Source organism: Scomber japonicus, chromosome 9 (genome assembly GCF_027409825.1).
Source record: "Scomber japonicus isolate fScoJap1 chromosome 9, fScoJap1.pri, whole genome shotgun sequence".
Lineage (NCBI taxonomy): Eukaryota > Metazoa > Chordata > Actinopteri > Scombriformes > Scombridae > Scomber > Scomber japonicus.
In genome coordinates this window covers 11,532,291-11,545,062 of record NC_070586.1, presented here as the reverse complement: position 1 = coordinate 11,545,062, position 12,772 = coordinate 11,532,291, and the positions used below count along the sequence as shown (strand labels likewise).

At 41.3% G+C, this 12,772-nt stretch overlaps 1 protein-coding gene across 3 annotated transcripts in view; it reads right to left on the bottom strand.

Annotated features, from left to right (window-relative positions):
• Positions 1–947: 947 nt before the first annotated feature.
• The window catches only part of taok3a (TAO kinase 3a), a 71,944-nt gene continuing 60,119 nt past the window's right edge, over positions 948–12,772 (bottom strand). For all 3 annotated transcript variants that reach the window (XM_053324610.1, XM_053324609.1, XM_053324611.1), the window contains 7 exons: positions 11,027–11,263; positions 9,736–9,864; positions 8,567–8,770; positions 7,655–7,894; positions 6,915–7,127; positions 6,189–6,371; positions 948–2,490 (listed from right to left, as the gene is read on the bottom strand). In XM_053324610.1, the coding sequence (XP_053180585.1) occupies positions 2,329–2,490; positions 6,189–6,371; positions 6,915–7,127; positions 7,655–7,894; positions 8,567–8,770; positions 9,736–9,864; positions 11,027–11,263 (1,368 nt within the window). In that variant the 3' untranslated portion in view covers positions 948–2,328. The remainder of the gene's footprint in view (positions 2,491–6,188; positions 6,372–6,914; positions 7,128–7,654; positions 7,895–8,566; positions 8,771–9,735; positions 9,865–11,026; positions 11,264–12,772) is intronic.

The following is a 12,772-nucleotide window of genomic DNA, read 5'->3' as shown; positions in this document are numbered from 1 at the left end:
GCTTTTCATAATCAGATTTGACCGATTTTTACCTTTTAGAACTGCAAAAATACCCTATACACATTTGTTTTTGGTGGACTTTTCCTAATGTGACCCTGAATGGAAATAACATTTTTGTTTATTTTTTTTTTAAAAAGGCCAAAAATTCTTCATGTTCTATAAAATATAATCCTGGACCATAAACAGTGATTGTGAATGTCTTTTTTTCCTCCCATCGATAAATATAATAATACACTCTGTTTGTTCACTGACAGCTTCAATAAGGATTAATCAGACATTCATTAATAACTGATGGGGAATTATGAGCCAGAACATGAACAGTAAATGTTCTTCAGTGATGGTGGAAACATAAATAAGATGAGTTTGGTTTTTGGGTTTTTTCCATTCCTGTTGGAGTGGAAAAGTTTAGTATCAGTGTGTAGACTGATTTTATCACAATGAACTTTACTCATGTTTAACCAACAGATGTTTCTAACCTTTGACCTTTGTCCTTGAAAAACAACTGGGTTTTTTTATTCACTGTGTCCTCAGATGGCTTTCACTGCTTCTCATTTGTCCTATACACACCGAATTGTTTTATTTTCATTCAATTATCATTTATTTCTGTTTTTTACCAGTTTAATCTCAGATGTGGGCAGCGATTCAGAGCTGGATTTTATGCTTAAGAAGCTTTGTTACAGAGCAGAATATTTAAAAACCAAATGGCAACCTGTGCACAGTAAAGATGATTAAATGTTGTGGACTTATTGTGTTTTCAGCTCAGATGTCACAAGAGGTCACAGCAGCTGTGTGAGCTTGCACGATGCCCTGAAGTGAAACAAATACATTTTAACAGTGTTGTAAAAATGCAAATTCAAATCTTCAAACTATATTATCTCCTGTCTTTTTTTTTTTTTTATAGAAGCAGTGGATATAATATGAGGACAAGAACAGCAACACCCTTTCTTTGTGTGATGGGCACTTTATTTACAAATATAATTAAAAGCTCTTGACAGATTTCATGCTTTCTTTTAACCTGGAAAAAAAATTAAAGTGCATGCAATAATAAAGCATCATACTGTTCTGGTTTATAAGAAAATACACAGCTTAAGAGTTGTTGTTAAAGCGAAAAAAAAAAAGAAGAAAAAAAAAAAAAGATCAAAATAAAAATCCCATTGATAGATGACTGAACTTCACATACTATCTGAGGAGGGGGGAGGAAAAAAAGCGCCTTTAAAAAGTTTTTTATTTTTTTTTGATTGGTGTGACAGTTAAAATACAATATGAAAATAAGTAAAAGCTCTCCATAAATCCTTCTATACACAAAGTACATGTCCCCCCCCCTTTCCCTTCCCGCCCCCCCAACATGAAGCCCTTTGTGCTAACTGGGAGTTGGAGTTCACGTGTCACATGGATCATTATTCACATTGGCTGCCAGTGCAGAGAAATCAGTAAGATACACATGTTGAGTACCACGATTCACCGTCACCCCTCCCCTCAGTAATCAAATTCACCTGAAAGATATTAAATCGCATATTAAAACGCGTACCTGTATGTATATATTGTGATATTTGTCTCTCAAAAGTATCAAATTATTTGAAATTTGTCATAAAAATGTCCTGATGAATAAATACCAAAAAAGAAGCAGCTGCGGAAGGATCAGCTGTTTGATTTATCGCTTTTGAGAGATTTATTTTTTGCACCGCTTGAGACCAAAAAAAAAAACAAAAAACAAAATAATGAATCACCTCTTTAAAAAAAAAAAAAAAAGAAAAGAAAAAAAAAAAAAGCATGGTTGTGGAGCAATTTCGCTCATCAAACTGCCCTTGTTTTTCTCTCCCTCCTTCTCTCGTTTTTTTTTTTTTTTCTCTCCCACTTTTAGTCACACCAAAAGTGTCATCATTGCACAAGAAACAAGAAACACTGTGACTATGTTATCAGTATTCTTACAAAAACATGACAACTACAGGAAGTTATCCAGCATTTTTTTTTTTGTCATCTTGTGACACCACGAGAGGCAAGGAGGGGGAGGAAGTTTTTAGGTGGGTTGGGGGAATGGGGGAGAGAGAGAAGGGGGGGGGGGAGTAGAGGGAAGAGGTCGTGGGGGGCTCAAACCTGCCATCGACTCTGTCTGACCGGCCCAGAAAACACACTGGAGCTGATTCTGGAGCCGTTTTTTTTATGCATCTGTGTGTGTTTGAGTGAGGGCGTCAGCAGCACCTGCACTGTCAGGTGAGTTCAGGTAAAATGAGAGGAGGGTTGTTCTGAGGCAGACGGATGCCCCGGGGGGGGACTCCGACGAGAGATGGCGACCGCAGTGGCAGCAGCAGTAGCGGCGGCGGCGGCCCCTCATCTGTAGTCGTCCTTGGGAAAGTCCAGAGTGCCCAGGTTGCCGAAGCCGAGCCGCATGCTCTCCATGTCGAAGGTGTCGATCTCCCGCTCCTGGCGCTCCAGCAGGTGCTTGATGCGGTCGGTGCGCTCCTTCTGAAGGGAAACCAGCTCCTCTTCAATCTGCAGGAAACAGAGGAATGAAAGATATGCAGGGTTAATATACTGCAAGGACATTTCTAAAGAGTGTGAGAGAGTCTTTTTTTTCAGTCTCACCAACACAATCCTTTTTAGTCCTTGAATGTATTCAAGTTTGTTCTTTTTTCTGTCTTTTTTTTGTGCAAGCAATTAAAAACAGACATTTCTTAACAGTAAAGTTTTAATTTCAATTCCAGTTTGGTTGTGGTCATTATGATGGATTTGGTAACCCTAACCCTAACCCTAACCTTTTTTTCTTCAAAATAAAAAAAACCCCAGATTTTTATTAAAAGGTACAATAAAACAGTCTCAAACATGTTTTTTCAAAATTATTATTTTTTGTTTTAACCTTACACTTAAGCAATGCAACAGCAATGTCAATACTAAACAGTACTTGCTTTGTTAAGGTTACAAAGTTCATTTTTGTGTGTGCAACAATGTAAATTTATTCTCCAAATAGAAACAAAGGTGAAACTGTCTTCATCTGTACAACTATTAAAATATCTTTGCTTTTAACATTAATGATGACTCTGCTCCATTTACTTGTGTTGGTGAGATACAGCGCACAACACAACACCATCATCCAAAACGGCCTCATCAAAATGAAATGCAGCACTCATCGATGTTATTAGTTACACCTGTGTTTGACAAGTCATATTATCTGCAGCATCACAAACCGCCACACGGGGCTTGTCAACAGACAGGTTCAAAAAATCAAAAAGACATTGCAGCTGCACTGTAAACACAGACGTAATAACTTTGTAAGACATGGAGGCCCTGCACACCCACACAGGTGGTGCTGCTTATTCTGATTAATTTGACCTCTGCTCATCATCAAGTACCTTCTATCTAATATATTGTATTCTTGTTTGGGATGTATGCATGGAAATTAACCTGGATTTACCCCCCTACCTCCAGGTGTTAGATTTTTATATGAATGAGCTATTCTCTGTGCCCTGGTGTCCCTTGGGTATCTTTATACAGTACATACATAAAGGCAGGTTTGTCGTGATTTGTCATAAAAACATCACAAAGATCACTTGAGTTATTCAATAATCATATGAGCCTCCGTCCTGAGAGGAGGTGCACCTGTAGTGATTTATCATAGGTGTGCAGATCCTCTTGAAACATCTCTCTTTAAGAGCCGTTTTAGGACCTCCATCACCTCCTTTCTTTTAGTCTAATATTTACTTGGTGTTGTTGGTATTTGTCACAGGTGGAATCAGCTTGCAGTATAATCCAGTATAATACACCGCAGTGCAAACTGCAGCCTCAATACATACGAAAGAACTGAACCGACAGCTCTGACACAGCCACACTATAACCTTTAGAAAAGGTGTGTTTACTGCAGGGCACGGTGATGGATTTCATTATAATGCAGAGCTGTTCATCTTGTTTTATATCCTCACTAAACATCCTGTGTGGCATACTATGATAACTGGATGCAGACTTTGAGGTGCACTATTTCTCTCATGAAGGTTCGAGTGAGTTCCAACAGATTCTGTCCTGGCAGGAGTCGTGTCAATCAAACAGCCCGATAAACGCAGCAGACAAATCCACAAGTCCAGACAAAGCCCTGCATGGCGCAGTACGGCAATCTGACACAACTACTGAGCATGCACAGAAAACTCCAGACTCTGACCATGAACCGAACCGGAGGACAATAGTGCTTCTGAAAACCATGACATCATCCTGGTCTGGAGTGCAGATCCACACACTGCCAGGAGATGGCGACAGACCACTTCGGTTCCCACAGTCATCAGCGGACCCAGCAGGACTGGATCAGGGCGGCATTTCAAATGTCTCTTCCTTTGTTGTCGGAGTGCTGTCTACTAGACTGTAGCGATGACGTCGGTCACTTTGGAAGGAGGCGTACTTGGCCGTTTTAATCTTATCACATGTCATTTGTATACATGGTATAGGTTGCTTCAATAGTCACATCAAAGAAGTGTCTGTCTGGTGTGTCATTCAATGGAAGTAGTGGACACAGATGGACAGCACTGTGAAATGTATGTAATAAAATGTCAAAATGATAAAAAATAAAGTAAGAAAACTATTTGCCAGCTTGCTGCAGAGTGAACAAACATGAATCGGTTGTATTAAGTTGAGATACAAACAGGCCAGCGCTGATTTCTGCACACCCTCGAAGCTTAAAGAGAACAGGTCCGGATAGACATTTGCATCCACCTCAGCATGCAGCGCGGGCATGAAAGCCGACCCAGACAGACATTTATGAGTTCACGCAGACACACACACAGATTTCCCTCACCACAGGTGGTGATGACAGTGGCAAGCCTTCCTGCAGGGAGCAGACAACCATGTCTCTCCCACACACTCCTAATGGTAGTGAAATGTGTAGATGATAGTTTTCTTCTCTTACTACGACATTTTTGTCATCTTCTATTTATAATAAGACACAATTAATACAGTACGGCTGAATCTTTGTTTGTTTTTTCTAGACAGATGTGCTTAAAATCACTCCAGTATAGCTCTTAATTTATTACTGCTTTCATTTTGTTGTAACCAATTACAAAGTACCTTGTTGTTGTTTCTATAATAGTCACACCCTGATGTTTGTCTACGCTATCATGTGGTTCAGATGCATGTGATACAAGTCGTGTTGGAGAAGGATGTTGGCTGACAGAGAGATTATTGTGAACTGTAAACCAGTGTTGTATCAGTTAAAGACAGGAAGACTGTTGGATTTCTTAAAAATACTGTGATGGAGGGATGGCTAAAGTTTTTGTTTATGCCTATTTGAGGTCATGAAGTCACTGCTATTCAATGTTTTAAAGACAGTGACAGATTTCCAGAAAGTTTCCTTTTTATAAGGTCTTACTAATATATGAATACATGGTTTGTCCATTCTAGGCCACTGTAGGAACCTGGCGGTGTAACATGGTGGACTCCATGGAAGAGGACTTGCTCCCTAATTCCCACACACTGGTACTGTAAGGGCCTCCCGCTAGATACTTCCTATGCTCTACACAGCTGGATAATCACTATAGAAAGTGGATTGTTGATTATTGGTTTAGGAAAGTTAAAACAATAGTTAGACCAATCCTGACACTGGAAATGTGTGACAAGACGGGAATTTAGATGCAGTTTTAAGCATATTAATGCCTTTATTAGACTTTTGGAGGACCTGCAGCAACCCCAAAACAAACCTGATCCCCTTCCACACATCTACAAGGACCCCATCTCCAACTCTTGTCATGTCTTTGAAATATGGTGGCCTCTGACTGACTCAAAAATATTATTTAAACACTTAAGTAAGACGAGTTAGATAAATAGAGAGAGAACATAATTCCAGTCCAGTACATTGAAGATTACAACATTTTTTTCATTGATAAAAATGTTTTTTCATGATTGAAAAACTTAAGACTTGAGTTATTTAGTTATTTTTCCACAAGAAATAGAATTAATTAATTAATTAATTAATTAATTAATTAATTAATGCACCTTAAGAAAATACAACCACCAGAATTGATTATTAGAGCCTGATTAAGCTTTGGTCTTATTTTCATGCAACCATGTTAATAAAGGCTTTTAGTTTTGTGGGGTTTTTTTTACTTTAATGAAGCAGTGTGCCTTAAATTCTGGATTTAAGTACTGTAAGTAATGCTTCCTTATCTTAACTTAAGTCTACTTTAAAATGACTTGAGCTTTTTCCTCCACCACACCTTTTGTTCCAGGTGAGCCCGACGCAGGGACACCTTCTGCTCCAGCTTCTGCTGCTCGCGCTCGTGTTGCGCCTCGGTCTGCATCTTGATCTTGCTCTGGTAGGCGTTGAGCAGCTCCATCTCCTGCTGCAGCTGCTGCCTCAGGGCCTGGCACTCGGCTTCCTGGGCCTCATCCAGACGCAGCTGACACAGCCGACCATGGAACGCAACAGGGGAGAGGGATGTACAAAGAGACAGAAAGAGAGAGAGAGAGAGAGATGGGGAGGTTGGAGCGGGGGGGTGGGGGTGGGGGGGTGGACGGTGGGGGAACATGGATAAGACACACAGAAAGAGGGAGAGAGGAGAAAGAGGGAATAGAGACAGAAAGGGCAGAAGAAGGGGAGGGGAAGAGGCAACGAAGGGGATGGAAGAGGATGGAAGGGCAATAGGGACATGCAGGACACGGAAAGACAGTAGAAAGGGAAGGGAGGAGTATGAGGGATGTAAATGAGGATGACATACAAAAGAACGGGAAGAATAGATGGAAATGAGAAAAGACATGAGATGAGGACAGTAAAGGAAGAGGAAAAATTGGAAAGTATGAGCAACAGGTGGAGACTATTTCAAATGTCTTCTATTATGCTTTTCAGCTTTCATAAGAACAATCCAATATTTCCCTGGAAAAGTGACAACTGTAGAACGATATTTATCATCGACTATGACGCGAGTTAATGTCTCTGCACTCACCGCCTGCGAGGCCATCATCTCGTTGATGCTCTGCTCATATTGCTCAGCCAGGATGGCCAACTTGCGTGTCTGCTCATCCTTCAGGGCCTTGAGCACCGTCTTGTGCTCAGCCTTGGGCGTAACTTCCATCTGGTGGTGGCGCAGGGCTTTGTACTGCTTGGTCTGCACCTTACATGTGTCCTGGAACTGCTTCTTGATCTGCAGCTCCAAGGCCTGGTGGAGGGGACGGAGACGGACAGAGGAAAAGAAAGAGGAGGACGTACAGAGTTAAAGAGTATTCAATCAATTTTCCATTTTTTTATTGTTCTAGTCTCTGTCTCAAGTTCACATATATTCACACCTTAAGAATTCAGCTGGTAAAGGTTAAAGGTCTAAAATAGCCAGAGGCAAAAATCATGGTTCCAGTCTTTGTTATCCTCAAAAGCAAATTAAAACAGGATGACATTCAGAGATAGAGATGACACATTTTACATGTTCTTTTACCATTTTTTCCCAATTAATTTGTTACATCCATGTTGCATCACTGTTCCATCAAAAACACAAAAGATGTTGCTCATGGCTTGCGCCATCTTAGAGGCGGATACAATCTGTCTTTTCAGCCACAAAAAAAAAAAATTGAATCCTCCGACAGAAACATTTGATGTTACCGTCAGCTCGGCATTTTCCCTTGCCCAAAGACAATAAACACTACACCTCTGAAATCCTGGATTGATAACTTTACCGTCTCTGGATTGACTTACTTTGAGGTTTTTGGGCTGCTGCCGGAGCTCCAGCACATGCTTGCGGTGGAGTTCACGCTCACGTCGGTTGTTGTACTCGATCTGGTTTTCCAGCTCTGTCTGGTGCTGCAGGCGGATCAGGTCCATGCGCAGCTTCTGCAGGGTCTTCAGCTGCCGATATTCTAGTTCCTGGGTGGACTCATCGTGGCGGATCAGCATGGCGTGCTCCATCTCTTTCTGGGTCTTCTTCTTGTTCAGCTCCTAATAGGATGAAAAAGAGATGAAAGAAGAAAGGAGAAAGATTCATGAATGACTTACAGTAGGTGCTATTGATTGACATTTTTGTGCAGCTTTTACTTGTTCAGTATTTAAAACTGTGACATTTATATTTTAATTTATAGAAATCAGTTTGCTGTTGTTTTTGCTCAACAATTGAGACATCATTTCCCAATTACACTCTTTATTTTTCTGATTAAGCAAAACATTAAGACCATCATCTAAAAGGTGACTCAGAGTTTTGTGTATTTTCCCACAGAAGGTTTTTGGACCTTCCTCCAGATTTACACAACAGCTTTTGAGATTATGACATTGTTGCCTTGCTTTACTCAGCAATAATCTCCTTATAAGTAAAAGGACACACCGAACACCTCTAAAGAACAATGGGTGTGATTTTTGAGGGTGCACTCTTGTTTGCTGAGAACAATATTTTGTTTCATAATCATGTTGGGCCTGTTCACACAAACGTTACAAAACAAGAACTGCTGAAGAGAGGTCCAAGTTCATTTCAAATTTTAAATAGTTTCATCTTATATGGAAAAAAGTTAATTTACCAGCTAAAGGTGTACATGTAACTTATTTTGTATTAGTTTATCTTTATGTTTTATGATTTATTGGATTGTGCATGATGTATTAAAGCGTATAGATCCTCCACACCTCTCGGATCTGCTCCTGCTCCATATCGTGCTTCTTGACCATGACTTTACGCTTGAATGCGCGGCAGTTCCTGTCATAGAAAACCCTCTGCTGGGCCAGGAGATGGGCCTCCTCCTCGGCCTGGGAGTGCTGCATATTCTCCTTGTGCTTTGACAGGCGCTCCTGCTTCTCCTTCTTGGGTGTGCTGTGGTCCTCATTCATCTCCTGAGAAGGGGTGAGAGTTTAAAGCAAGGAGTTGACATAGTATAGTATAGTGGACATGAGCTTTTAGTTATAAGTACAGAAGATAGAAGCCAATTATAGGTTAGATTGAGCTGTGATTGAAACTAATCTGTTAAATTTAAATTAAGTGTTAAAATGATCAAAAGCTATTGGATATGTGAAACACAATTATAGTCTAAACAATCAGACAGCTTCCAAACTATGTATTATGTAGAAATGTTCTGAATTGAAAGAAATAAAAAGAGAAATGGGAGGAAAAAAACAGTGTACAAAGTGTTTGTGGTGACAGCATATGGCAAACTCCAACTGACCTTCTGTTTTGAACTACAGATGACTTTCATAGCCAGAGGAAAGTTGAAAGAAAAAGATAATTTTAGCCAAATTTATCCTCCCTCAGTATGAGTTCTTTTTCTCTTTCATGGGCTTTAAGGTAATCTACAATTCGAGCTAAAGCACTTAACATGAGCCTGATCCCCACTCTCTGTGGTGTCTAATTCCGTTATAGCCCTCAGTTGGTGGGAAATATCTCTCCCTGCCAGCGATGCTTTCTTTTAACTGCGCTGACCTAATTTTGGTCACTTATCTCGTAACTGAAAACACAATGTATCACAGTCCCAGCCCACAGGAGTATTCTCTGGACACTGTTCAGTGTTCGGTTTCAAGGTTGTGGAGGCACACAAATGCACACTGCGAGTATGGATTTGTTGTTTTCCTTGTATGCGTGTATGTATATACATGTGTAGGTACACAGTGAGTAGGCTGAGTGAGTCAACGTAACTTCCAAAAGACCACTTCGGAGGTACTGAACGTGCAGATTTGTGTGGAGGAGGGCTGATTCAACAGTAAACAGCATACAGGACCATGTTTCACACACAAGAGGTGTGCGAAGCATCTCGCCCGAGGAAGGGGAAAAAAAAAAAAAAAAGAAACCAATAAACACAGCACACCTCCTTAATCTTCTCCTTGCAGAGCTTGTACTGCTTCTTTTGATTATCCAGAAAGGTGGTCAGCTCCTTCTTCTGCTGGGCCACGATCTGCTGCTGGAACTTCTTCTCATCTGTCAATGCCGTCTTCATCTGGAGGACACATGAAAAAAAAAAGAGGCCTTAGCTGAATACAGGCTGCAAGCTTAGCACTGAACTGTGAACTAATAGACATGCAATAACTACAATTAAAAAGCTAGATATGTTCATTGTTTCTTTCAAGCAAAAAAATTTAAATATTCTCTTCCCATTGAGAGGTTTTGCAGTTTTTCCTCATATTTATCTATATATCTTCAGACAATTTAAGAATTAATCTATTAAATCGAGAAAATGACATTAATTCATAATTTAAATGATTTAGTTGTAGCTGTAAATCTCCTGTTACTTCTGATACGTTTGTCCTCCATGTTATATTACAGTTCAACATATTTGACTTTTTAGATGTCATTCTCTGTTAATAGCAACTGTCAGTTTGCAGACAGATGAAGATATGAAATAGATTGTAATGTGGATATATTTAGGTTGATAAGACATTTAAAATTCCTGTTATGTTGATGGACTAAAGTGGTTTAATTTGATTTCCACTTAGCCCAGGCTTACAAAAACATCACAGTGCTTTGGATAAAAATATCCAAAAATGTTAAATGCTACACCAACCAATATTCAGAGCAGAGAATTTGCCCTTCATCTAGTATTGTAAATGTAATGCTCAAAAGACATGTTGGTTTAGCTGAGTGACACGCAAATTCACATGTGACATTATGTGTTTATGTTGCTGTTTACGTGTGCAGGCTGCTCTATATGACCAGATACACTATCTCTCTGGCCGCCGCGGCACGCTGCATGCTAATCGCAGAGATATGCCGTTTGTTTTTCAAAGTGTGAAACTCTGTGACCTAATTTGCCCCTTGTGTTTCATTGTGTGTTTCACTGAGTGGCAGCAGTGTGTGAAGTCCAGGAAAAATGTTGGTTTGGATTTATTGTCAGTCTGAAGTAACAGAATTAAACATATCTACACACTTTACTCCAGCAACTATATATATAATCATTGTAACCTCAACATTATGTCTTCCCCCTGTTTTCCAAAGCAGACCCCCGGCCAACTGTTGCATGCTACATGCAGGCCCAGGTGATCATCTGTGAAATGACTTTGGGGTTACAGTTGTTATGTATCCACTCATGCCTTTCCACTCATGTCCTATAACCCCCTACCCTCCCCACCCCCCCACACACACACACTTCCCGCAAATCCCACCTCCTTCTCAGAGTGCACGGCGTGGCGCTTTGCCAGCTTCTCCAAGTCGATGTAGGCGTTGTTGGCCTGCGTCTCCACCTCCTTCTGCAGCTTGAGCCGGTGCTCGTCCATCTCGGCCTTCAGCTTGTTCTCCAGGGCGATCAGCTGCTTCTGGTGCTGCCGCCGCATGCGCTTGTAGCCCGACATCTGCTCCCGCAGCTCGCTCTCCTGCTCATGTTCGTGGATTTGTTTGGTCACCTGTGAAGAAGGAGAAGTTAGGAGATGCGAGCCATACAGTGTTGATTTTTAATAAATACTGAAAAACTATTTTTCCAATGCATATACAACTAATGGAGGGGTATTAAAATACAGGGCACATCAAAATAACAACACCTAATGTGTAACCTGTAAATATGCAGGATCGATTAGTCTGGGTTACCTTTTCCAAGAGAAAGAACTGAAAACAGAATCAATTCATTGCTGTAAAGCATCATTGTCAGCAATATGTTTCAACCAATGATCAGAAAGAAAAACACCTTAATAAAGAAATGCTGTGAATGTCCCTTTAGATGAAGTTACCACTTAAGCCCAACAAAAGCTCTTTCATCTGGCCATCGCACATACACACAGTCACTGCATAGATCAGGCAACCGCGAAGAATATGAAATGTGTTTAAGCCAGATGAAGCAAGAAAGAGACCAAATAAAAACAATATTAAAACAGCTACATCATTCAATTTGATCTAAAAAGAAACACCATACAAAATCACCGCTGCTGACAGGTCTCACAGCAACAACGCCTTGACTTTCTTAACAGGTTTTCTTTTTTCAAAACGTACACCTGATGCACCAACCTGAGGACTGAAAGGGTTCTCCACATCTAGGTAGTACTCGCTCCGCATCTTCTCATAACTTCCACCTGAACTCCTCAGGCCAAACATGATGGCGACTTTAGCCAAATGCAACAGCATCCAGGAACCTTGTGCAGCATCCTATGCCCGACAGAACCCTGTCTGAGCGCCGATGCCACCCTGAGACCCCCCCTTTACTGGACGAGGACCCCCCCCTCCCTCCTTCTCCCTTGGTTCGCGCCCTGGGCACGCAGCGGCAGAGGCAGGCGTGTGAACTGTGAATGAGGCAGGCCGACTCCGTGGGCCAACAAGAGCACAGAGCGACTCTTTAGTTGGGCTAACGCTAAGCGGCGGACAGCAGGTGGGTCACATGAATACCTCATTGAGAAAGAGTGAGAGAAGTTGGTGGTGGTGGGGGGGGGTGTTAAAGAGGAGCAGGCAGAGAGATGGGGATGGGGAGGGAAGCGGGGTGGGGGGTGATTGCAAAGGAGAAACAGCAGATGGAGAGTGACTGGGAGAGAGTTAGATGGGAAAAGAAAAAATAGAAATAATGAGAAGTTAAATAATAGCATCTAAGGAAGAAAAAAGAGGGGGGAGGGTGAGGGGGGTTGGCGAGGAAATAGGTGGAGGTTGAGCTCGCCTTCTCTCTTAATCTGTGCTGAATCAATACCCCTACTGTAAGAGCGGCTCTCAATCCTAGTCACTTGTTTCGCTGCCACCCTGCATGCTGCCACAAAGGGCCAAGTCACGTCATGTGACGGCCTCTTTCACACAGGGCTCAGGGACTGGAAAGGGGATCATATTCAGGGGGAGGAGGGGCGGCATGCAGGCGAAAGGTGAATGTTCCAGTGAGATCAGAGGGAATTGAGCAGCTGAACGTGTTATTTTGATTTATTTGCCTCTATTTATTTATTTTT